The 27,173-nt window shown below is 41.3% G+C and overlaps 1 protein-coding gene across 1 annotated transcript in view; it reads right to left on the reverse strand.

The window, feature by feature from the left end:
- Positions 1-27,173, reverse strand: part of LOC141141191 (ephrin type-A receptor 3-like) — a 348,950-nt gene that overhangs the window by 115,015 nt on the left and 206,762 nt on the right. Inside the window, 2 exon segments of the mRNA XM_073628888.1 lie at positions 1,284-1,409; positions 6,166-6,233. Of these exon segments, the coding sequence (XP_073484989.1) occupies positions 1,284-1,409; positions 6,166-6,233 (194 nt within the window).

A 27,173-nucleotide genomic window follows, 5' to 3' on the forward strand; every position in this document is an offset into this window, starting at 1 on the left:
CATAGACACGAATGCCACCCTCGGCCCCGCCCCCGGTGCCCGCGTCATTGGATTTGATTGACAGCAGCGGGAGCCAATGGCTGCACAGCTATCAATCTAGCCAATCAGGACATGAGACACCGGCTAGAGCTGGTGTGCTCATCCCCAGCGCGAGAAAAAGAGGGTTCAGGTGTGTAAAACAGGGGCACTGGGGGGCTGCTGCACTGCAAGTGGTTTTTCACCTCAATGCATAGATTGCATTGAGGTGAAAAACCAAGAAGGTTTACAACCCCTTTAAGGCACCCTAACAGGTCCTGTTACACAGGCGGTCATTATCTTAAGAGGATGCATAGTTTTAGGAATATAATTTTCCCTATAAAGCTACCTGCAAGTAACAGTACAGGTTGTACCAACTATAAGTCTCAAGCCTGGCACACACAGGCCGAATATCGACTGGTATTGGCCAGCTCAACAGAAACTGGCCGATATTTGGCCCATGTGTACATCAGCCTGTCCGAATGGCTGGCTTCTGTCGAATGGACGTGCTGGAAAGCCAGTGTCCGATCAGCGCTAACAGCCAATGACAATAGCCCAGCGGTGAGATCACTGTACTAACTTAGCATAGTTAGTACAGCAAGCTCCTTCCAAGCTCCTCAGTAATTGTACATTCAGCCCGCTATCACAGTGTTCCTAAGGAAACAGAGGAAATCCATAAAGCGCATCCCACCATGAGTGTAATGTTTTAGAGCCTGTAATGGAGGTGGTCATACTCATGTCGTTCAACCTTAAGACTTTACACGTTTTTTTTTTTTTTAATCAATCAAATATTTTAAATGTTGGATGCATAGAGAAGAGTTGGAACCTCTGTAAGGTTTTTATTGATGCCTGTATCACCGCTGGGGATATTCAGCCTCTATACTTGTTCAGATGACCACAGAACTTGGACTGAAAGTGTTGTCTCTCTGGTACAGGAATAGATGGATCTTCCATTGTGGACACTTGTTCAGGATTTTATTTCAATGTGAAAGATTTCCTCCAACTTCCTGTGGTATTTCCAAAGTAGGAAGTTAAGAGAAATCTCATAAATTTTATAGAGACAGCAATAAAAAAAGATCTGATGGGAGTTTAACATTGCCTGCCCTTTCCAAAACCAAAAAAACAACACATTTCGACTTTAGATATATTTTAAATTACATTTTGTAACTGACAATGTGCATTACCCTATAGAAGAAGTGAAGATACAATTTACCCTCATGCACATCTACAAATGTAACTGATAACTGCATAAGCTCCGCTTCTCTTACCTGCACCTATTACCCGCTCTATGCGGATATTGGAGGCATCAATCTCTTTGGCAAAGTCCCGTACAGCCTGGTTGGGATCCTCGTATGTGTGTGGGTGGATATAGGTTCTGCTCCCCGGCAGCTTCACTAGCAACACAAAAACAGGTAGGTTAAATGGAGCATACAGGCTTATATTTTTCCTTACATAGGCAGCAAAACACCCCAACATACGGTAGCTTATTACATACACCTTATTGAACCATGTCTTGAAAAAAGACACATGCCCTTGCCATGAGTGAAACCAACATTTTGTCGGCCTCTAGCCTTCTTTCTTACAAATTTATGTACCTTATTTCTTAAATGGTACATGTCCAGATACAGATTACATGCATGTAGATTAGTACATATTTTATTCAGGACCATGTTAACAGCAAGGCCTTTAAGACAACTGTTTTAGGCTCTAATACTGGGAAGGTTCCAGAAAGTGTGTTTTGTTTACGAGTTGTCTCTTTGGTTACGGAGTTGTAGGTGCCCTTTACAGCTCATTTTGTCTAGGTGCAGCTGCGCCACATTTTCTGTGAACCATCAGGGAGAACCAGATCACTAATAAAAATGGAAAGGTCCTCAATAACAGTCTTGACAGCCATTTCTGAGAGGTCAACATCCTGATTAGACAGGTTCTCTCACTTTTGGCATGCTCTTGCCCTTTTAGAGCAGATTGCTTGATGGCAGACAAACATCAATATAAGCAGCAGAAGCTGGCACTATTCTGACAGCACAGACTAAGCATAAACTGACACTAGAAGCTAACGTGATATTACTTACGGATACCTGAAAGTGGTACACACATTTGCAGGCATTAGATGCTAGTAGTACGTGCAATGCTTCTAAACTGTGTTGTGCCAACTTATATTAACATATATGGAAGAGTTAATGGTATACCAAGGTCAGTATAAAAAAAAAAAAAAAAAAAAAGCAAAACAAAATTATTGAGTAAATCACTTTAATATAGTATTGGAGGAACATTGGTCATGACAAGACTGGTTATCAGTGATACTGTAAAGGCTTAATTTTACACACAAAAAATCTCCCTTAATAATGCGGGTTCTAAGTAACATGGAGCAGAGAGAAGGCAGGTTATACAGGCAACTGAGTCCTTTTTTCCTTGTACACCATATGAGCAAGAAAGCTTTCCCAGAATCCTCTGCTGTTGCCAAGTGTACAGTGTTTTATCTACACTGGGTGTTTATGCAAGCAATCCAAATGCTCTTATGAAAAGATGCATCCCCACACACAGCACTTCACCAATCTTATCTAATCACACACAAGAGTTCAAGTTTTCCAAAAGGTTCTGCAAAAATAACGTTGTCTCTTTTACACCTTCCAGTGTTTTCATCTGTGGAGAATGTATATATTGCCAGCCATGAAACAAATAAAAGCTCTTTGAGATCAAAACTGGTTCTGCCCCTGTGACTCCTAATACGTGACACACAGCAAGGATCTAAGATGGTGCTTGAAGTGTTTCATCTGGTCTAAACAGCTTCCAAAAAAAGAGAAAGAGATATGAAGGTCCCTTCTAGAGGAGCGATAAGACTTTCTTTCTCCTCTGACCTCCAGAGGAAGTCAATGCAGAGATAGCAGCCTTGGCTTTTTGTGAATTTTCAATAAGAGAAAAAAGTCCAAAAACTGTTTCAAAATATAATATTTCTTGCTTTACCTAATTCTATAGGTATTGTAATTACAAAAAATCCACTGATGAGTGCAAACTACACAGCATTCTCCCAGACATAGAAGTTCACAAATGTATATATTCATACACCAGTATCTTTAAGGCCGATTCATCCAAAAATAGGTATTTTTATTTTGAGTAAGTATTTTCACTGCTGTAGTTAGTATATCTGAACCCTTCCACAAGGCAATAGCAATGTGCCACTCTTTGCATTGTTGCACAGAACACATCAAGAGTTTATGTCCATAGAGCTGTTACTGGCTATGGAAGAAAGGCGAAACTGGCAGAAATATCACATCAGCAAAGTCCTTCAGAAACATAAGATGTCAGCCTGAGTTTCAACTTTCAAGCAACTACTCAAAACTCATTTGAAATACCAGTTTTTAAGACTGACCATAACTATTGATATTACACAGTTTTGACGCTCTGTACATTACTTGGTGCTGTTGATGTAACAGGAACCTTTTTTTAATTTGAGAATGTATTTATTTACAACTTCTTTATTAATGTACACACTTATTTATTTTACTTTCTTTTACTTTCTTACTTATATTTTAAAGTGCTGAAAAAGTACTTAGGGGAAACATGATCAGTTAATTTACCATAGTATTTTCAAGATGTTTAGTAACAATTTATTAGTTTCGGTAGCTAAACATAACATTTGGTCTTATCGTTATCAGAACATTAAAAATATTACTATGGGACATTAAACCACAAAGGCAGTTACACAATGTTTGTGTAAAAACACTACCACTGTTCATAGGCTCACTTTACTTTGGAAAACTAGTTGATATCTGACTCCACTAAAATCAATAGTTTTCTTTAATAAGAAGTCTTCAGCTCATTGTAGGACCTTACCCCGCCTTCATTTCTCCTCTACCAAGGTTTATACTGTCATCCTTATGTCTAAGCTAAGAATATCTGGCAAACAGCATTGATGAAATACAGACTGTTGAAACCTAAAATAACTAATAATAATAATTGTATCATCAGTTTAAAGCCAGAATCATGAAATAATAAATTCCTATACAATGAATGAAATTGCAAAATCTTAAACTAGCCTAGTGATAGTTACTTTAGAATGCAGATAGAATGCGCATAAGTAGAATACCAGATATATTTTAGCAACATTGGCAGATCTGTCTGATTTGCTGCCACTGAGATTATTGCTGCCCATAAAGTAATTCATTATTGGAATTAATTATCTAAAGCGCACCTTCAACCTAAGGAAACACTTATTTTAACCTCCCCCTCACCCCCTCACACACACAATTAGATAATACATAATTTGGAATTTTTTAAGGTTTCTAACGTTTCTTTTCTCCTAGGTGAGAATGCCATTAGCCCCCAATACTTCCTAGGATGTCCATGGTGCATCACAGGGCACAGTCTCAATAATGGGTGAATGCATGCCGCTAGATTCTGTGTGCACACAGATGTACCACAGGGATTCAAGTCCTGGAAGAGCCCTGCTTCAGATTTTAGTGTGTCTGCTCCTGTATGGGGAAATACCTGTGTGAGAGCAGATGTATCACAGGGTTCTGCTGGGAACGAAAGGCCTGTGCAAAACCCTTCAGCACATCTGAGCCACTGCCAGATTATCAAAGATGGTGGCATTGGAGGGAAAGGGGGCCAACATTATAGGGGACTGGAGTTCCTCTTAAACTATCAAATGTTTAAAGAATTACATATTTAACCTTGATCCCTTTGTTTGGAATCATGATATACTGTATATATGATACAGATATCAAAAGTATAAGAGAACAGAAGTCCACAATGTCTAATGCCGCGTACACACGAGCGGACTTTACGGCAGACTTTGCCCGGCGGACTGGATTTCGTCAGACAATTCGATCGTGTGTGGGCTCCAGCGGACTTTGTTTTCTCAAAAGTTGGACGGACTTAGATTTGAAACATGTTTTAAATTAATCCGTCGAAATCGAGTCCGGTTGAAAAGTCCGCTCGTCTGTATGCTAGTTCGACGGACAAAAAGCCACGCTAGGGCAGCTATTGGCTACTGGCTATGAACTTCCTTGTTTTAGTTCGGTCGTACGTCATCACGTACGAATTCGGCAGACTTTGGTGGACTGTGTGTAGGCAAGTCCGTTCATTCAGAAAGTCCGTCGTAAAGTACGTCGAAAAGTCCGCCTAGCAAAGTGTGCCGTAAAGTCCGCTCGTGCGTACGCGGCATTAGTCTATGTATATGAATCTACTGGGTCTACTTTTATGTGAATTTGGTAGATGACAACATTGGAAAAGTTATATAGATTTCTGGCCATCCCATTATCTGACAACAAGATACATGGCAAGCAAGAATTGCACACACTCCACACAATAATATTTCAAAAAGAAACTACACCACTCCTGACTCTTTGACCTTGTAGTTTAATGTTATTCACAATTACTGTACAACAACATCAAGGTACGATGGATACAGCGACAATCTCTATCAAAAGAGCTGGTTTCATAAATCTTTGACTTTTCCATACGGAACATGTGTCATTCAGCAAATAATACATATAGATCTGTACATTCATGTTCCCCTGTGTCTACGTATACTACACTTTTTGCATGACCATGGAAACAACATTACAAAAGTACAAAGTCATAAAAATAACAACAGTTACATTAGGCCCTGTGCAGTTTCAGTCATAAAAACAGAACACACCATGATAAATTACATTAAGCAATGTGGTAGACGTTCTGTAAGCTATGTATACAAACAATTATTTCATGGAACAAATACATACAGAATCATGCCTGCTGCAGACAACATTACAGTATCTACAAATCTACATGTTGTAATAAAAAAGGTACAAATTTATACAAGTTGTTGAACTTTTTCACTAAAGTTCACAGCACCAGCTATATAAATGGTAAAAAAAAGAAAAATATAGCTACAGATTTTTTAATCTGAATATTCTAAAGCTCACACGAAAAACTGGCAACACCAAATGATGTATTGGTAAGTCCAGAACGAGAAAAGCTTTGCTCTAATCTGTCATGGAACCTAAAAACTCTGCCAGTATGGAAAACCTGTGGTAAAATGAAGAGCATCGGCCAAGTCTTTATAGTCCTTGAAGGTAATACACATTTGTATTTTGGAAAGTGCCAGCCAGAGGGCCCAGTCATTCTACAGAGACCAAGTGGAGTCATTGAATAGCCAGTTCTTACCTCTTCCATGCTGGAAATGCATCTTATCTTCATCTGGGTCTTGCTTGGCTTTGATATAACCACAGTGCCTGTAAAACATGAATGATTGAGCTAAGCATTCAACTTAAATAAGAACTCCAGCTGAAATGAAAAGTGGGGTATGGTTTTAAAATGAGGATCTGTTGCAACCACAAACATAACCAACTAATACTTTACTCACAAAAGTTTATATTTCCCCATCCATTAAAGTGCTAAAGTATATGTCAACCTTAACAATGAACTTCTCTTGTTGGACCTCTTTTGGTCTGTTAACTCACCACAGCAACCAGAGGGAGTCATACGCATGCCACTGCAAAAATTATACCCCATGTGTGTCCAGTGGAAGTACCATCGTCAAACGCAAGCCGTGCAAGTGAAAATGGCTGTGCCACAATTGCCCTGCAACCGACGGGGCACTCGGTTGTCGCATGGTGGTGCAGGCTTTTCATGGTTAAAACAGGCACTGAGGACATGTTGCCTCCCAGCCAGCTGTTGACCTCACTCTGAAAAGCTATTTAGAGGTGGCAAAGGCTGCCACATATGTAAATAAGCAAGAAAAAATGTGTTGATCTTGCCAGAAATCTTGTCAGCTGATAGCTTTCTGTGCAGTTTACACATACTGGATGGTATCAATTACTTTGTTCTCAGCCATTTCAGCCAACCCCCTCTATGCTATGGAGAATAGGGGAGGGTGTACATTTTTGTTTTTGGGTTTAAATACATTTTAAGCAATATGGACTAATAGCATGTGTTATATTTAGCAAAGGTTGAAATCACATATTGTATCATAGGAGCTGACTTTTTTTTTGTTCAGACCAACCCTGCTATTACTTTCTAAGGTGAGCGTTTGTTTGTGAGGAGCTGCGGAAATATATTCAATGACAGTATTTCCATTTTCATTTATAAATATAATGTGTATTTGTTGTACCAGTTAGGATTTGGAATATGCACAGGACTCACACACTGCTCTATACACAACAAGGCTATAGTTAGATTAATTTGCAAGTGATATAATATAACTGGAGCTTCATTGCAACCAGATTCCCTATTTTATTTTTCTAATAAAGTAAAATCCAGTATCTAATTGGTTGTTAATGGAAGCCATACTAACAATACACTTTTTTACTATCAATACTATATAGAGCTGTACAATACTGCCATTCAAAACTAATTAAAACAATTTCTAGACATAAAATTCTGCATATAAAACCTATATAAAACATGAAAATCAAAGCCACTATTGAATCAATTACAATGTTCTAAACAGTACTAAACTTTAAAAAAACAAATTCTGTTAACACTTTGTTACACTTAGGCAGCCATTCTCACATTCTCAACCAGGCTTCCATGAAACACTACTGTTCCTCCAGATGTTGCTATAGGTTCCTCCAGTTTTCAGTATGGATTGAATATACACAGGTAAGCCGCTTGATTTTATTTTAAATGACATTTTACTATATTTTATAAGTGCCATTTATAATGCCTGTTCTAGTCTTTGCCCCCCTTTCTGTCTGCATCGCACGACAGCACTAGAAGGTTTGGTTAAATAAAGGTTAATGCTATTGCGTACTAGTCTACAAACTGTGGCTCCTGGGCTGGATGTGGCCTTTTGCCTTTTGGACTATTCCTCCTACTAACACTAACGATGGGGCAAAATTCCCCCTACCAACACCAATGATAGGGCCCTATATTTTCCACTGGCACAACAGTAGGGCTCTCTTCCTCTCACTGACATCATAGATATGGCACTCTTTCTCCCACTGATATCAACGAAGGCGCAGCATTCCTCCCACTGATACCAACTATGGGGCACCATTCCTCCCACTGACACAAACAATGGGGCTTTATTTTCTTCCCACTGATACCAACTATTTAGCACTAGTCCTCCCACTGACAGCAGCAACAGGTACTATTACTACCATTAACCCCAATAATGGCGGGCTATTTTTACCACTAATACCAATGCTGGGGCTCTATCCCTACTCCTACTGACCACAGGCACTATGTAATTTTTTTTACTCTCACTGACCATGAAACCTGAGACATTGTTTACTCCTACTAAACATGGGTCATTTTCTACTCATACTGGCCACAGGTCGGGCCCCCTAAAGTCTGAAGGACACTAAACTGGCCCTTTGTTTAGAAAGTTTGGAGACTCCTGCTATAGGGTTTCCCACTATACCAGTTTTCCACAGGCACTCTATGCAGAATACCAACTAGCTCCTATCCTCGCACTATTCTCCCCCTCCACGTGGGATGAATGCAGCTTGGGTTAATGCATGCAACAGGAGAGTGAGTCATTCTGCACAGTGAATCAGGGACACCTTTAAAACACCTCCCTTTGACTTGATAACCTAGCCATACTCAGGGTCGGGTCTTGCAGACAAGGAATTGTGGAAAAACAAAATAGACCCAAATGTCAGGTAGCAGACTACTCATTGATTTATGATTAAATTTTTCTTTTTTATGCAAACCAGACAGCATAAAATATACTCACACATAAAATGCTGATGTTACTGCAGTAAAACCTAAACCACAAGGATCTATGGTTATAGTGACAGTACAGTTAAAACAGCCTAAAGGGACCTATCATTAAAATCAAGTAGAATGTGTGAGGAGTAATTTCTAATAAATTTACCTGCAGTTAACATCATGTCATGTTGTGCTAAAATATATATAGCAAGATTTTGCCCATCCTCAGAAATATCAGGAAGTCTTGTCCTTAATGGTCCAGAACGATGAGTTACCCTTGACTGGTGTTTAATAAGCTGAGGATCTCGTCATCAATAACATGTTAATGCACACAACATATATACAAACCTTTTCTATACTTCCCAGTTGCTCTATTAAACCCAGTAGAGTTTAAAACAGAGAGTGACTTTAGTGTTCAGCATGTGTTCTAATAGAGTGTCCTTACAGTCCCCAGATGCCACTAACTGCTGTGACACACGCAATAATACACGGCCTACAATTTTACACCGCAAGATTGGATTACTCCTAAATGGATGTTCCATAGCTGATAAGGTGATTGCAATAAAATAAGAAGCCTTTTTCCCCATGGGAATAGTGTTAACATGCTAGATTTACACAGTGGTAAATCTTCACTGGGCACCTCTGTGTATTATGTCAATAGCTGCAGAAATCTGCTGTCTCTGCATATTGCTCTGGCTAATTGTTTCTGCAACATACAACCCTTAAGATCACCATTATTTCATGGAACATAATTGTGGAGCATTTGAGCACATATAAATAATTTATAAAGGCTGTGATATCACTGATCATTACAATAATAAAGCCTTCGAGAGACGGCAAACCTCTTATATACTGCTGCACTGCATTTTTTCAAAAAGTGTTTTTTTTTAATGCTGCCAGGGCATTCTTTTTGCACATCACCCAAAAAGGAGGGGGCATAATGGAAGCCAGGGATATCAGCAGGGAAAGATGGACACTGCAGAAACAGTAGACTCCAAATAGAGTGTAATATAAAATATATATAATCCACGCCAAGGTCTAGAATACTACAGCATGTAGCAAAACAGCCTACACTATATACTGATACAAGATATACCAATAACAAAATACAAAATGTGGCGCTATAAAGCAAATGTGTGATAATCCATATATGTGCAAGTAAAAATACACACAGTTTAGTATTTGTTACAAACACACAGTGTGCAGAAAAACTATGTGCCAAGTATATATAAAGTGATATTTTACAAATAAAGTGCAAATGTTAAAGAGGAACTGCAGTCTGCTCACATAATCTGTAATAAAAACATCTTTGCCATTCTGATACTTACCAAATATGCTACAAAAATCTCCCTCCACTGAGTCTGGCTGCAGCCATTTTAACTGTGGGCAGCTGAGGCTGCTGCCTGTTCACTTCCTGGATTTACACAGACACACAGAGGCACACCTCCAGCTCTGCAACTCCCATTGGCCCTCCTATGACTCATCCCCCTCCCTTCCTGACAAACTCTCATGAGAAGGAGAGAGCTGTGCATGATGTCATAAGCCTAGGCTTTTTACCGGACAAGAAACGGGAAGTGGGCTGTATAAGGTATGTACTGGCAGAAAAAAATGTTTTACTATCCAAAGTTAAAACAACAAGGGCAGAAGATTTGATAGATGGAAAGATGAAAAAATGACTGAAGTTCCGCTTTAAGTTCATTCAGATCAGATCTCCATGCAAAGCCGTTCTGATAAAAATCCTGCAATCACTCTCACTTTGGTGCTATTGAAATCCTGCTGACAGACAGTATACTGCACACCCAGCGCTATTTACCTAATCAGAAAGTTATGACCCTCCTACTCAGAGTGGTCAAAAAAGGCCTACTGTTTAAAATCTCTTCCAGGGTAAGGCACAACTCAAAAATCCTCGTTTCCTGAAATCCATAAAGCACAGAGGGCACTAAGCTTTAATTTGCAAAAAAAAAAATCCCAGCTCCATACATCAGAAGGATCGATGTTGCATTTAAAAATATGAGATAAGGAAAGCACACCCCATATTGTGAAACCATATATAAAAGCTTTAATAAATACAGTGGGGAAAATAATTATTTGATCCCCCCTGCAGATTTTGTAAGTTTACCCACTTACAAAGAAATTAATGGTCTACAATTTTTATCATAGGTGTATTTTAAATGATAGAGACAGAATATCAACCAAAAATCCATAAAAAACACATGGTACAAATGTTATAAATTGAGTTGCAGTTCAGTATGTAAAATAAGTATTGATCTCTAAGCAAAACATGACTTAGTACTTGGTGGAGAAACCCTTGTTGGCAAGCACAGAGGTAAGACGTTTCCTATAGTTGGTTACCGAGTTTTGCACACATTTCAGGTGGGATTTTGGTCCACTCTTCTTTTCAGATCTTCTCTAAATCCTTAAGGTTTCTTGGCTATCGCTTGGCAACTCAAAGTTTCAATTCCCTAAATGTTCTATAGAATTAGGATCTGTAGCCTGGCTAGGCTACATGACCTTAATGTGCTTCTTTTTGAGCCACTCCTTTGTTGCCTTAGAGGTATGTTATGGGTCATTGTCATACTGGAAGACCCATCCACGACCCATCTTCAGTGTTCTGGCTGAGCAAAGAAGGTTCTCATCAAAGATTTTACAATACATGGCCCCTTCTATTGGCCCCTCAATGCATCAAAGTCAGCCTGTACCTTTAGCAGAGAAACAGTTCCAAAGCATAATGTTTCCACCTCCATGCTTGACTGTATGGATGGTGTTCCTAGGGTAATAGTCAGCATTTTTCTTCCTCCAAACATGGCAAGTTGAGAGTTAATGCCAAAGAGCTCAATTTTGATCTCATCTGACCACAGCACTTTCTCCCAAACCTTCTCTGAATCATTTATATGTTCATTGGCAAACTTCAGACGGACCTGTACATGTGCCTTCTTCAGGAGATGGGCCCTTGCGGAGCGCTGGAGGATTTCAATCCATGGCGGTGTATTGTGTTATCAATAGTTTGTTTGCTGACTGTGGTCCCAACTGCCTTGAGATCATTCACAAGCTCCCCCGTGTAGTTCTGGGCTGATCCCTTACTTTTCTCATGATCATCCTAACCCCATGAGGTGAAATCTTGCAGGAGCACCAGACTGAGGGCGGTTGATGGTTATTTTGTATTTCTTCCGTGGTTATTTTGTATTTCTTCCATTTGCAAATAATCACAGTTGTCTCCTTCTCACCAAGCTTTTGGCTGATGGTCTTGTAGCCCATTCCAGCCTTGCGCAGGTCTACAATCTTGTCTTTGATATCCTTTGACAGCTCCTTGGTCTTGCCCATGATGGTGAGGTTTGAATGGAAGAAAGAGATTCTGTGGACAGGTATCTTTTATACACATAAGTTATCATTAGGAGCACCTTCTTAAATTGACAGGACTAATCTGTGTACCACATGAGCACATACTGTAGCCAGTCTGTGGGATCCAGTATTATTGTTGGTTGGTAGGGGATCAAATACTTATTTTACTCACTTAAATGCAACTCAATTTATAACATTTATATCATATGTTTTTTTCAGGATTTTTGGTTGATATTCTGTCTCCATCATTTAAAATACACCTATGATAATAAATATACACTCTTCATTTCTTTGTAAGTGGGCAAACTTACAAAATCTGCAGGGGATCAAATGATTATTTCCCCCACTTTGAAGGTATTTTACTCACATGTATAAATACATCTACAGTGCTGTGATACAATAGAAATCCAAAATCCAAGATGGCAGTTGGCCACTCAGCATGCTTGGTGATGTACATCCTGCTCCCTCTAAGGCGTTTTGTCATACGAGATGTCATCATCGGCTCAGAACTGACATTTGGCACCATGGTGCATATATGAGGAAGATGGAAGGGTCAATCGGTTAACAATTATGCAAATAGATTTCCACACAAGTAGATTAATGTCCCCCTAGTGGGGAAAAATAAAAAAGTTCACAAACAATCCCCACAGCTTTTCCCTCTTTCGACCACTTGAGAAACTCTTCCTGGTTTATTTCAGGGATTGTGTATGTACATTATCTGCCTTTTCTATTTTTCACCACTAGGGCGAAATTACTTCATTGTAATCTGCCTATGTGGAAATCTATTTGCATTATTGTTAAGTGATCCACCCTTCCATCTTTCCCATATATGCAGCATGGTGCCATACTTGCATTCTGAGACCCTGATAACAGCACGTATGACAAAAGGCATTAGAAGGAGCCAGGGCATACATCATCACGCACACAGGATGGTGGTTATCTTGGATTCTAGCATATTGCGGACTTCTATTGTATCACAGCGTTGTGGATGTTTTTGTGAAATAATTGTATTTGATAAACCTTTTATATATGGTTTCACACTATGAACAGTGCTACCCTTGTCTCATATTGTTACATGCAACATTGATCCTTCTGCTTTGTGGAGCCCGGATGGTTTTGCACATTAAAGCCCATTGCCCTCTGTGCCATATGGATGTGAGGAAGTTGGAGTATTTTTGAGTTTTGCCTTATCCTGGGAAAGGTTTTACCAGGACAACCTTTTATGACCATTCATATGTGTATATGAGTATGAGGGTATATATGATGGTGTATATGAGGGTGTATATGAGTATGAGGGTCATAACTTTCTGGTAAATGTACACAGCGTATGTTGTGCAGCACATTGTCAACAGGATTTTAATCACAAAAATAAATAAATATCTGTGCTAAATTAAAGTGATACTAAAGTGTTTTTCTTTTAGTTAAAAATAATAAACATGTTATACTTAGGGCTCAAAATTTCAAGTCTTGCGCTACTAGCAAGGCCTTAAGGGTTACTCTCCACCAGTTGCCCTACCCAACTTCTACCCTGCGAATTGTCGGCCGGATCATCAGAGCGTAACAGCTTTCATTTGAATTGCCAACTGTTCCCACCGCTCACCATCACATACAGCCCCGCCTCCTGAACGGGGTACTTTGGCACAAAGTACCCGGGCCGGGAGGCGGGCTGTTGTGACAGCGAGTGCGGGAACACTCAGTTATTCTAATGAAAGCTGTTACAGCAATGTTCCTCTGTGATGATCCGGCCGCCTGCTCTCTTTCCCGGGGCAATCGCTGGGAAAATGGCTCCCATCCAACCCCGCCTTCCGGAGGTGCTCATCCACCCCCCGCTCCCAGGCAGCCCACACTCGCCATCCCTCATTTTTCACTCGCAAAATGCGAGTAGGGGAGTGGAAAATTTGAGGGCTGTTATACTTACCTGCTCTGTGTAGTGGTTTTGCACAGAGCAGCCCATATCCTCCTCTTCTCGGGTTCCTCTTCGGGTCTCCTGGTCCCTCTCTCCTGTTGAGTGCCCCCACAGCAAGCAGCTTGCTCAAGCCCTGTCACAGCTCCCTGTGTTCATTCAGACACGGAGCCACGGCATGGCCCCACCCCCTTTTCTTCCTGATTGGCTAACTGACTTTAATTGACAGCACTGGGAGCCAATGGCACTGCACTGCTTCAGAGCCAATGAGGATAGGAGTCCCGGACAGCTGAGACAATTAGGGGGCCTGAGGGGGGCTGCTCCACACAGGAGGCTTTTTATCTTAATGCAAAGAATGCATTAAGATAAAAAAAAACCTTCTGACTTTACAACCCCTTGTAAGTGCTCAAAAATAAAAACAAAAAGTCTCCAGCTGCCACTCAAAAAGTGCCTCCTGAATATTGCACTTGAAATAATTAAAAAAAATCTGAGAGCTGCGCTAATAAAACAAATCAACAAACTAACAAAACTCACACTCCTTATGAAGCATGCCAAATTAAGTGCAACATTATACTCCCACAAGTGTATTTAGCTATTTAAATTGCTATATGTGTTCAATTAGTCCATGTATTGGCATTTTATGTACGGCCAAAATTTCACACTATTGTTGTTTTGCAATCTTCCTTCAAGTGATGTGCACTCCACCACATGGTCCTCAAAACAACTGCACCAGAAGCCAAGCAACCTTTTTAGGTATTAAAGGTCAATGAGTGCTTGATGCCACCATAACTCCTTCCACTAGTGCCGGGATATGTAGGGATACATCTCCTCTCCCCCACATAAAAAGGAAGCATACAAAAACCCAGAGAGAGGATTCCTATACCAGGTCACACCACTTCTCATCCAGCCTGGACGATCGTAAGTATGCATGCACCATACCTGGCTGATTCCTATGGTTATCTGTTCCAGTAACATAGCCTACCAAAGTGCCCTCTTGAGTACTAGGGATGAGCCCGATGTTTGAGTCGAATGTAAGTTCGACTCGAACATTGGGTGTTTGCCTGTTTGCCGAACAGCAAACAATATGCGGTTCTCCCTGCAAATTCAAAAGCTGCCGGAACACCACTAAAGTCTATGGGAAACTAACATGAAAAATCAAAAGTGCTAATTTTAAATGCTTATATGCAAGTTTTTGTCATAAAAACTGTTTGGGGACCTGGGTTCTGCCCCAGGGGACATGTATCAATGCAAATTTTTTTTTTTTTTAAACGGACAATTTTTCGGGAGCAGTAATTTTTTTAATGCTTAAAGTGAAACAATAAAAATGAAATATTCCTTTAAATATTGTGCCTGGGGGGTGTCTATAGTATGCCTGTAAATTGGCGCATTTTTCCCGTGTTTAGAACAGTACCACAGCAAAATGACATTTCTAAAGGAAAAATTGTCATTCAAAACTGATTGCGGCTGTAATGAATGTCTGTGGGTGGGGGGCTTATCAGAATCTGGAAGCCCCCTTTAACAAGGGGACCCCCAGATCCTGGCCTCCCCCCTGTGTGAATTGGTAACGGGGTACAATGTACCCCTACCATTTCACAAAAAAAGTGTCAAAATGGTAAAAAAAGACAAGAGACAGCTTGGGACAAGTCCTTTGTTAAACAATAAAAAAAATAAAAATGTCCCACGATGTAAGTTCATGCTGCCTGACGGACCGAAAAAGAAGAAAAAAAACTGTTCCGCCTCCATGGGAGGCTCCCGCCGACTGTTGCCTCTTCTCTGTGACAGCTCTTATATAACTGAGGGTGGGGCCACCCGGTGACATAACCGGGTGACCCCGCCCCCTCTGACGCCATGGGGGCTTCCCCATGGCTTCCCCATGGTGTTAGAGGGGGGCGGGCCACCCGGTGACATAACCGGGTGACCCCGCCCCCTCTGACACCATGGGGGCTTCCCCTTGGCTTCTCCATGGTGTTAGAGGGGGGCGGGGCCACCCGGTGACGTAAACAGATGACCCTGCCCCCTCTGAAGAGACAGGGAAGCCATGGGTAAGCCCCTGTGGTGTCAGAGGGGGCTGGGTCACCCGTTTACATCACCGGGTGGCCCCGCCAACAGTTATATAAGAGCTGTCACAGAGAAGATGCATCAGTCTGCGGGATCGGTTGCAGCTTTTTTTTTTTCTTTTTTGGTCTGTCAGGTGGCATGAACTTAAATCATGGGACATTTTTATTTTTTAATAAAGGATTGGTCCCAAGCTGTCTCTTGTCTTTTTTACCATTTTGACACTTTTTTGTGAAATGGTAGGTGTACAATGTACCCCTTACCAATTCACACAGGGTGGAGGCTGGGATCTGGGGTCCCCTTGTTAAAGGGGGCTTCCAGATTCCAATAAGCCCCCCACCCACAGACCCCCACAATCACTGGACAAGGTGTTTTGGGGACTACCCCAAAGCACCCTCCCCATGTTGAGGGCATGTAGCCTGGTACAGTTCAGGAGGGGGGGGGCGCTCTCTCATTCCCCCCGCTTTTCCTGCAGCCTGCCAGGTTGAGTTCTCAGATAAGGGTCTGGTATGGATTTTGGAGGGACCCCTACGACATTTTTTTTAATTTTGCCGCAGGGTTCCCCTTAATGGTATGGATTTTGGGGGGGGGGCTTATGCCATTTTTTTTTAATTTGGCGCAGGATTCCCTGTAATTTCCATATCAGACCCAAAGGGCCTGGTATGGATTTTAAGGGGACCCCCACGCAATTTTTTTTTTAATTTTGGTTTGGGGTTGCCCTTAATATTCATACCAGACGCAAAAGGGCCTGGTAATGGACTTGGGGGGATCCTATGCTCTTTTTTTCAATTAGTTTTATCTATATTGCCGAGACTCGACAATTCATTACAGCTGTGATAAGTTTTAAATGACGATTTTTCCTTTAGAAATATCATTTTGCTGTGGTACTGTTCTAAACACGGGAAAAATGTGCCACTTTGCAGGCATACTATAGACACCTCCCCAGGCATGATATTTAAAGGAATATTTCATTTTTATTGTTTCACTTTAAGCATTAAAAAAAATCACTGCTCCCGAAAAATCATCCGTTTTTTTTTTTTTAATTTCCATTGATACATGTCCTCTGGGGCAGGACTCGAGTCCCCAAAGACTTTTTATGACAATAACTTGCATATACTGTAAGCCTTTAAAATTAGCACTTTTGATTTCATGTTCGTGTCCCATAGACTTTAATGTTGTTCGTGTGTTCTGCCGAATTTTTTGCCTGTTCGCATGTTCTGCTGTGAACTGAACTGGGGGGTGTTCAGCTCATCCCTATTGAGTACAATGACTGTGTTAAAGTACCACCAGCGCTGTTAAGAGCTGTTACACACAAGTTGCCTGCAATAGCGAGGCTCTATTGCCATAGTGTTTGGAACTGTAAGTGAACTCCTTGCTGCTGTCTTTAATGTGTGATTTGTTAATTCTGCTTTACCAAAAAATTATTATGCCACCTTCCTGGCCTCTGTGTACCTTTACTCTATCTTGGGTACCAATCCACCTACACACAGACATGACTATACATAACCAATATAAAAATGTGTTGGTTATAGCTACCAAATATAATCCGGCTATTATTTTTTTATTGCAGAAGATACAGTTTAAAGCGTAACTCAACTTTTATTGAGAAAAAACATTCCCCTCTGGGTGATATATGTACATTGCAAGGATTTTAACAAACTTTGTTGCAGATTCCTACCTTTTGTTATTGTGAAAAAATCCCTGTGTGTTTCTCTGTGCCCATGTTCTGAGTGAGTCTAATGGGAGTGATTTCATAATTATGAACCAGCTGCTGTAGGATCAGGCCTCTAATGAGGAAAGTTGCCGGGACTGCATCCCTTCAGACTTTATTTCCTATTTGGAATATTTTACCAAAAATGACATTTTTGTTGCAGGGGATGCCAAAAATCTGACTTGTATCTTAGTGTAGACTTCTGAAAAAATCAGTGAGCCAATCACACAAGCAGGAAATTATGTTTCTGTGTACAGAACACCTCCAGGTAGCCATATTGCATTGCACTTTACAGAAAATTACAGTGCTGCGGATTGAAAAGGAAAAGTAATTTTTAATAACATTCAATGACAATATGACTTGTGTCGAAATTGTAAATGCTATATTATTATTTTTTTGTTTGTTTTTTTTTTTTGTTTTTTTCTATGAAAGTGGAGTTACCCTTTAAGTACAGATGTGAATGGCACATGGAGACATTTTTCTCCAGTTTTGTTTGCTTAAACCTATTGTGCCAAGGGAATGACCCCGTATCCCAAAAGACAGCTTTCTGCTCCCTGTCTCCCTATAATCCAGCCCCACTATGCCTGTCTGTTCTCCTATAAGCCAGTTGCACAATTTATGAGGCTTGAATAAATTTAATGCAGGTTTCTGATTGGTAATAGCTGCAGGATTATGCAGTGACCCATTACTTTGGACAACAAACCCTCATTATTCATGTTTACAGATATGTCACAGTAATTGCTCTGAACTGGTTCTCTTACATCGTTTCATCATATTATTAAGCACAATAACAGGATTAAGAATCTAGAAACAGAGTCGTGTGCTGTGTAGCTGAACTGCTCATAAAATATGTAAAGTAAGAGACTGAAATACAGAACAACATAGATTTTGTTTTCCTAGAAATATAATGTAAAGTCACATTTCAAAACATCACTAAATAATTCAACATATTGTGCACTGAGATATTTTTTTCATTAAATCTCCACATTTAGTTACTTCACATAATTGTAGGATGAGCTCATAAATAAAGTAGTACATGAATTACAAAACAAAAAAAAAAAAAAACATTTTTGTAATAACGGTGAGGTGATTAGCAAATTCCTTACTGGGCCCCTTGGCTCTCCAAACTTAAAGTGTTTGTTACCCCAGCATTTCATATGCCTGTTGTACCATGCACTTGTATGAGAAAGTATCCTGTTGCCTTTGTATTGCTTCCTGTGTGTGAAATCCCTGGTGTTCCTGCCAGTACCTCTGCTTTCCTATTAAAAGGTGACCACACTAAGCAGGAGAACACAGCGTGGTCAGTTTTCTAGCTATGCTGGGATCTCAGCCTGCTCTCCTCCAATGATCAGACTTGTCCTGACACACCTCCCTAGCACAGCCTGTCACTGGGAAGAACAGTGTACTGCTGCTTCTCCTCCCCCAGCTTATGCAACTGAGAAAAGAGGGAAGAAAGAGAATGTGATCACTTATAAAAAAGGGAAAAAAAGGTATTTTTACAGTATGTATATCTTTTTATATCTATACACAAATGTTTTGCCTTTCATTTCTATTTTAAACTGAATGGGTTGTTTTACAAGGTGATTGTTTACAATCACTTTAAAGGAGAAGTATGGTCAAAGCTTTTTTGGCAGTACTTCTCCTATGGAACACAGGAGTATAGTTCATTCTGCACTTCTTCTTCTATGACATGTTTTCAGCCAACAGCGGGCTAAATATCACAGAGTTGGTCCAGGTTCTACAAAGATCCCAGGATCCATCCACATGTGCTCAGCCTCTTAGTAAGCCCCCAAGAGCCTGAGACAGCCTCTCCCACCCCCTCCCATCCCCTTCACCGCCCAGAGCTTCAGTGAGTCCAGGGTGAGGGGGTGGCAGAGCAGAGAGCTGGAGACTGACAGTCACCAGCTCTCTGCAGCCTGACCAGTGCTGCATCCACTTATGTATCATTTTTTTTTTTTTTACGAATCCCATACTTGTCTTTTGATTAAATTTTTCATATCTAGCCTATGTGATGGAAAAGCCATATACTCAGTATTTGTGTACATCAGACTTGTGATGAAACACGCCGGGAGGAGCGGCGTGCTGACATCACCGCACTGTTCAACGTCCTAATAGGTCAGGCGTTTGTTATGTTGCCAGCTGGCTTACTGTCCTTGTTGGATGAACCTTGCTTATATGTAAGTGATACTGTTTTATTTAAATAAACACTAGTCTGGTTTTACCTATGGCAAACCTTTCCTTTTTTTTGTACCTATATGAACATGATTGTCGAGTGAGGACCCTGGATGTCCTCTGAGTCCCTGTGACTATCTAAGTCCATCCACTCCTTAGTAGTGTTTGGAGGCTGTTGTGGTCAGATCTGCCATTTGTTTGCTAACCCTAGAAGAAAAGGCCCTGGCTGGGTACTAGCCACAAGCGAGTCAGCTTGTGCAAGCTGGTAAGCGTGCACTCCATGTGGTGGTTGAGTCACACTTGTCTGGCAATGTGATTGTGAAATTCATAGGAGAAGGACTTTAAACACCTTGTATACTGTTTTCCATACATTATTTATCTCAAAGGATATATCTGCTTTAGTTCTATATACCATCATTGGTTTCATATATTTTCATTCACTAATTGTGTCACTGTGCAATTTGTTGATTTATGTTCACTTTTGTCACTTTTGTGTCACTATGCAATATTTGTATTTTTCACTATATTAGATATTAGAACGCAGCTCCTATATTATAAATGTTATCCTTTGTGTACAGCTCACATTTGAGCTGCAGCTAAGTTTAGGGTTTAGGATACAGCTCAGTTTTTTTTTCTTATACACATATACTCAGTAGCCTGTACTGAGTGGCTGGAGTCGTGCTTCTTGTACCGCTGTCAATAAGCAGTGCAGGATGAATCCCTAAACATCTCCACTTCTGTAACATGGTGGGACTCTCCAGGGTACGGGCAACACTCTCTACTAGTAAGAATCATAGCCACCCATTCTTGACCAGGTAAAATTGCAATTGTTCACACTGAAATTTAGCTTAATATATTAATTAATTAATCTAATTATATATATATATATATATATATATATATATATATATATATATATATAAAACACTTTTATCTCTATTTATGACCTATATCTTTGTATGTACAGGGGAAGCCATTATTGTTCATTACAATTGCAGCCTCTGCTTCCTGCTTTTGCTCCAATTGGTTGCTTCTGGCTTCCTGTTCCCTCTCTTACCTTTGGTGGAGGACCAGGTTTGGGTCCTGCAGAGGCTGTGATTGCCTGCCCAGGCAGAGGCAAACAATCAGAGCGTCTGTCCTACACAGGTCATGTCTTTCACCATGGAGAAAGTAAGGTAGCAGCTTTTAGGACAACTCACTCTAGAACAGAGGAGTTTGTTAGAGGGGCAGCAGAGATTGGTTTTGCAGTGACAGAAGAAAGGGGGACCAGATAATAAAGTATACTTCTGTCTAGGTCTGATTTAAAGTAAGCACTAAAAATTAAATAGAAATACACTAATACACTATAATTTCTTTGAAGTATCTCAAAACAGTTGCAGTTGCAAATTACTGAGGATGTGCAATGTCAAGTGATGCTATATAGAATAAGTATATGTTTGATTATATATATATATATATATATATATATATATATATATATATATATATATATAGCATGTCATAGGAAACAAACAGGTTCCAGAGTCTATCAGCTCACCTGTTCGATAATAATAATGGACAAATCCACAGGGTTTCTTAGATGTGGTGCTCTTCTGGCTACATCAGTGCTCTCTTTCTGCAGGGGTCTATTACAAGGTAGCACTGCTCACAGTGACACTCATCTGACCATCTCTGCTGGAGACAGGCAATAGATGATTGCAATCACAAGTGTGCCAACCCCTTGCTGCTTCACTGCCCAGAAGAAGAATAAGAGAGGAAACCGGGGATCTGTGTGAAGCATGTGTAGACTGTAAACACCACCAGCTCAAGGCTGAAATACAATGTTGTTACAATGTTATTCTTTAATGTGCCCATTATTTTATTGCTTTTTAGTATGTCCCTCAGGTGCTGAAATGTAGCAACACTCTTGGTGTCTTTCTCCCTGTACATTGTGAAGCAAGGGTGTACTGGAAAACACCAAACTTGGAACTGGCCTATCAATAGTAGAGAAGGGTGTGCACAATGGAAACTTCACCAGACGACATAACAAGAGGTAAGCTATGATATTAATGAACACACAGTCATCAAGAATGGATCAATGAGTTCAGAGACATGGAGCAGTGCTCTTGGGAAATGTTTACAGGTGCAATAGGACCTTGCATTTTTTTTTTAAAGGATTGATACTAACTAGGCATCTGCCAGGCAGAGGCTGCACATCTGTAGGGTAATGGTCACGGGGGCGCTTTACCATCTGCATCTGCTGTGGAGGAAGAAGGTGCTTTTTAGAAAGCTATATCATTACATTGCATTAATGTCTAAGGCTCAATGTCACTTAAACTATCAAATGGAAGGGCGGCCACTGTCACACCCATAGGAAACCTTCACCCACAGAACTTTCCAGGGTGGTTCCTCTAATTTATTAAAGTAGGATCACTATATTTGATACCCTCTAATTCCACTCCCTCTGCTCCTGCCTCTGGTGCATGAGAGAAAACAGTGCTGCTCTTTATCCACCCCCCCCCCATTGTGTGCCTCTGAATTTTCATACATTTTCTGTCTGGAATGCCCAGCCTCCCCCAGGACCTACTAATAATCCTAGATATAACCTCTGGTATCATTGGTGTCCGCAGAACTTTTTTCAGGGGGGGCATTTTTTTTTAAGGAGACTGCAAACATAGTACAGGAGATGGTCAGAGACTGCGGACATAGTACACATACACCCAGATACATTACACCCCCATACATTAAACCCCCATACACCCAGATACAATACCTTAATCCCCCAATACACCCAGATACATTACACCTCCATACACCCAGATACATTACACCCTCACACACATACAGATACATTACACACCCATACACCCAGATACAATACATTATACCCCCATACACCCAGATAGATTACACCTCCATACACCCAGATACATTACACCCTCATACACACAGATACATTACACCCCCACACACCCAGATACATTACATCCCCATATACACTACATCCCCATATACACAGATACATTACACCACCATACACCCAGATACATTACACCCTCATACACCTAGATACATTACACCCTCATACACCCAGATACATTATACCCCCATACACCCAGATTATTATTATAAAGGTTTAATATAGCGCCAACAGTTTGCGCAGCTCTTTACAACATGAGGGCAGACATTATAGTTACATTACAATTTGGTACAAGAGGAATCAGAGGGTCCTGCTCGTTAGAGCTTACAATCTAAAAAGGAAGGGCCAATTGATATAAAAGGTAATAGCTGTGGGGGGATGAGCTGATGGAGGAAGTAAAACAGTGTTAGTTATTAGCAGCATAGGCTTCTTTGAAGAGAAGGGTTTTCAGGGATCGCCTAAAGATGGATAGATTAGGGGACAGTCGGACAGATTGGGGTAGGGAGTTCCAAAGGATGGGAGAAACTCTGGAGAAATCCTGGAGGCGAGCATGGGAGGAGGTGAGAAGGGAGCTAGAGCAGGAGGTCCTGGGATGACCGATGGTTGGTATTTTGGGACTAGGTTAGTGATGTAGCTGGGGGCAGAGTGATGGATAGCTTTGTAAATTATTGCTAGTACTGTGAATTTTTTTTGTTGGGTGAGTGGAAGCCAGTGGAGGGATTGACAGAGAGGGGTGGAGGACACAGAATGGATGGCAAGGTGGATGAGTCTTGCAGCGGCATTCATTATGGACTGAAGTGGGGGATAGTCTATGTAAAGGTAATCCAATGAGGAGGGAGTTGCAGTAGGCGAGAGATGACCAGGGAGTGAATTAGAAGCTTGGTGGTGTCATTAGTTAAAAAGGGGCTTATTCTGGAAATGTTGCAGAGGCTAAGGCGGCATGATTTGGACAGGGATTGTATGTGGACTTGAAAGGACAGTTCAGAGTCTAAGGTTACCCCTAGTACCCTGGCATGTGGGGACAGACTGATAGATGTGCCATTGATCTTGACAGAGAAGTCAGGGGAGGAGGCACAGGGGGGAGGAAATATTAAGAGCTCAGTTTTAGATAGAATCAGTTTGAGGAAGTGGTTTGACATCCAGGCTGATATGTCTGTTAGTAGATCAGTGATGAGTGAGGAGATTGATAGGGTGAACTGAGGGGCAGAGAGATAGATTTGGGTGTCATCAGCATATAAATGGTAGTGAAAGACATGGGAGGCTATCAGCTGACCCAGGGAGGACGTGTAGATCGAGAATAGTAGAGGTCCAAGGACAGAACCTTGGGGGACCCCAAAGGTAAGAGGAGTTGGAGAAGAGGGAGTGGAGTTGTAAGTGACACTGAAGGTGTGATGAGATAGGTAAGATTCGAACCAAGAGAGAGTGCAGCCATGAAGACCAAGCAAATTGAGTTTTTTGAGGAGGAGGGGGAGGTCAACTGTATCAAAGGCAGCAGAAAGGTCCAAGAGTAAGAGTATGGAATAATGACCGTTGGTTTTGGCTGTTAGTAAGTCGTTTGTGAGTTTTTGGAGGGCAATTTCTGTGGAGTGCTGTGGGCAAAATCCAGACTGAAGGGGATCAAGAAGGTTATTCTCAATGAGGTGGTCACTCAGTTGGTTGTAGACTAAACGTTCAAGGAGTTTGTAGGCAAAAGGGAGTAAAGAGATGGGTCTTAAGTTGTTAAGATTGGTGGGGTCTGAGGACTTTTTTGGTATGGGAGTGATTAGCGCATGTTTTGGTTGGGGAAGATGCCAGTAGAGAGTGAGAGGTTGAAGATATGAGTTAAGGAGTGTAGGATTGAGTCAGATGGTGACTGTAGTATTTGAGAAGGAACAGGGTCCAGGGGGCAGGAGGTTAGATGGGCATTAGAAAAAAGTTTAGTGACTTTCTCTATAGTAACTGGGTTAAAATAGGGAAGTATTGATTGTGCAGGAGGACAAGGAGTGTAAAGTGAGGGAGTTGTCTGTAGAGCGGAGATCTCGAGATGAATTGTCTCAATCTTTTTTTTGAAGTGATTAGCAGTCTCCTGGGCAGTGAGTAGGTTAGTGGGTAGGGGTAATGGAGGATGAAGTAGCGTGGTAAAGGTAGAAAAGAGTTGACGGGGACTGCATGAGAGGGTGTTAATGAGAGCGATAAAGTAGGTCTGTTTGGCAATGTGCAGGCAGGAATGGTATTTTTGGAGGGCAGATTTATATTGGCTGAAATCTTGCAGTGACTTAGCTTTACGCCACAGACGCTCAAGAGCGCGGCTACGTTTCTTGAGGCTTCTGGTATTGTCTGTCTGCCAGGGTTGTAGTGGTCGGGGCCTGATTCTGTGCATAGTGAGGGGGGAAAAGGTATCCAGGGTGGATGACAGTGAACTGTTGAAGACAGAAGTGGCCAATTTGGGGCAGGACAAGGATGAGATTTTGTCGTAGAGACAATCTGTAGCAGAAAAAAGAAGAGAAGGGTTAAGATGGCGAAGGTTTCTACGGGTAATAGTTTGGTAGTTGGAAGGCAAGGAGGAGGCAGACAAGGAGAGAGTGAAACTAATAAGGTGGTGATCAGAGAGTGGAAAAGGAATATTGGAGAGGGTGTGCGGAGTGCATAGGTAGGAGAATATGAGGTCAAGGCAGTTACCAACAGAGTGAGTAGAAGCGCTTGTCCATTGTTATTGGTCAAAAGAGGAGGTTAGGCTCAGCAGCTTAAAAGTAGCGGGAGTGTTAAGATTAACAGGGATGTTGAAGTCACCAAGAATGATTGTTGGAATTTCAGAGGAGAGCAAGTAGGGTAGCCAGGCAGAGAAGTCATCAAGGAAGTTTGATACCGGTCCAGGGGGCAGATAGATCACAGCAATTCTCACTGAAACTGGAGAAAATAGACAAATACAGTGAGCTTCAAATGAAGAGAGGGACAGAGAGGGGAGTGGATGAAGAACCTGAAAAGTGCTTTGAGGGGATAGGAGGATTCCAACACCACCTCCTTTCCGTCCACTAGGCCCGGGAGAGCGAGTCCATGGGAGGCCACCATAGGAGAGAGAAGCAGGAGAAGGAAGGTCAGATTCTTGAATCCAGGTCTCAGTAATTGCAAGTAGGTTCCTTGAGTTTGTGATAAATAGGTGTTGGACGGTGGTGAGTTTGTTACAAACAGAGCAGGCATTCCGAAGGGCACAGGAGAAGGGGAAGCTGGTTCTAAGCTGAAGAGGAATAGAAATGAGATTGTGTGCATTGCGGCTGCTATCAGAGGATGGGGGGTGCTGGGCATGTTGGCCAAAGGTAAATGATGGCGGGCCAGGATTTGGGGAAATATCTCCAGAAGTTAGGAGAAGCAGAAGGGTGAGAGAGGTGATATGAGAGTCTGACTTATGTGGGGGGACATGTCCCAGTGGCCTGCAGGTTTTATTGGTATATGGGTTCAGAATTAGCAGGAGCTGATATGTGCAGTAATAAGGTGAAAACAGGAGTGAGGGTGATATAGATAAGCTGTGGGGTGGAGAAGATGGGTGAAGGAGTGAGAATTTAAGGAGAGAGGATGCAACTGTGAGAAGGAAAAGTAGGGAGTGCATGATACAGATACAGAGTGGTGAAATTGAGAGGAAGCCTGAATTAGAGATGAAAAAGTTTGATGGAGAATCAGGTCACCTGTAGTCTGTTTAGTGTAGAACTCTGTTGTGTATTTTCGCTTTGTGCATTCGCTGAAGTGCTGATCGGAAGTGTAATACTTTATCCAAGATGATAGTTGTCAATGCAATCCCTGCCTGTGCAACCCCTAGGTAAGGCCTAAATTTATACTGAGTTTGGGTGGGGGTATTGCCAATTAATTAGTCAGGATTGCATAGGAGGAACACATGGCTAACAGAATGAACTTCTCACACCAAGGCTCACTACAAGACACAGCAAGAGAGCAGAAAGGTCAGAGCCGTAAAGATAGGAACAGCTCATAATTTAGGTATAGACAATAAGAAAGTTCAATAAACATCACTGTGATATGGACAGAGGTAAAGAATTTGAAGGCAGCATAGATCACCAAAAGTACATACACAGAATTAGCAAGCAGATCCCAGTTTCAATTAAAGGTGGAAGATGTTTTTGAGCTGACACATACACAGAATTATTATAGATTACGGATACATTACACCCCCCATACATCCAGATTACACCCAAACACATTACACCCCCATACACACACAATCATTAGTATGGAGAACTCCCCTCCAATTTCTATACTGCAAGCTTCAGACGACATTACAGAGAATTAAATGGATTACTAACCCCAGAAAAGGCAGATAGAAGGCTCCAACAACAGCTGCACATGCCAAGCAGCTCAGATGAGGCTGGGGCCCCATGCTGTGGGTGTTCTCGGGCCCCCTATCTAGAAGGGAGCACTGGGCCTTTCATACATGGCTAGGCAGAGCACACACA

Source organism: Aquarana catesbeiana, linkage group LG04 (genome assembly GCF_042186555.1).
Source record: "Aquarana catesbeiana isolate 2022-GZ linkage group LG04, ASM4218655v1, whole genome shotgun sequence".
In the NCBI taxonomy this organism is placed as follows: Eukaryota; Metazoa; Chordata; class Amphibia; order Anura; family Ranidae; genus Aquarana; species Aquarana catesbeiana.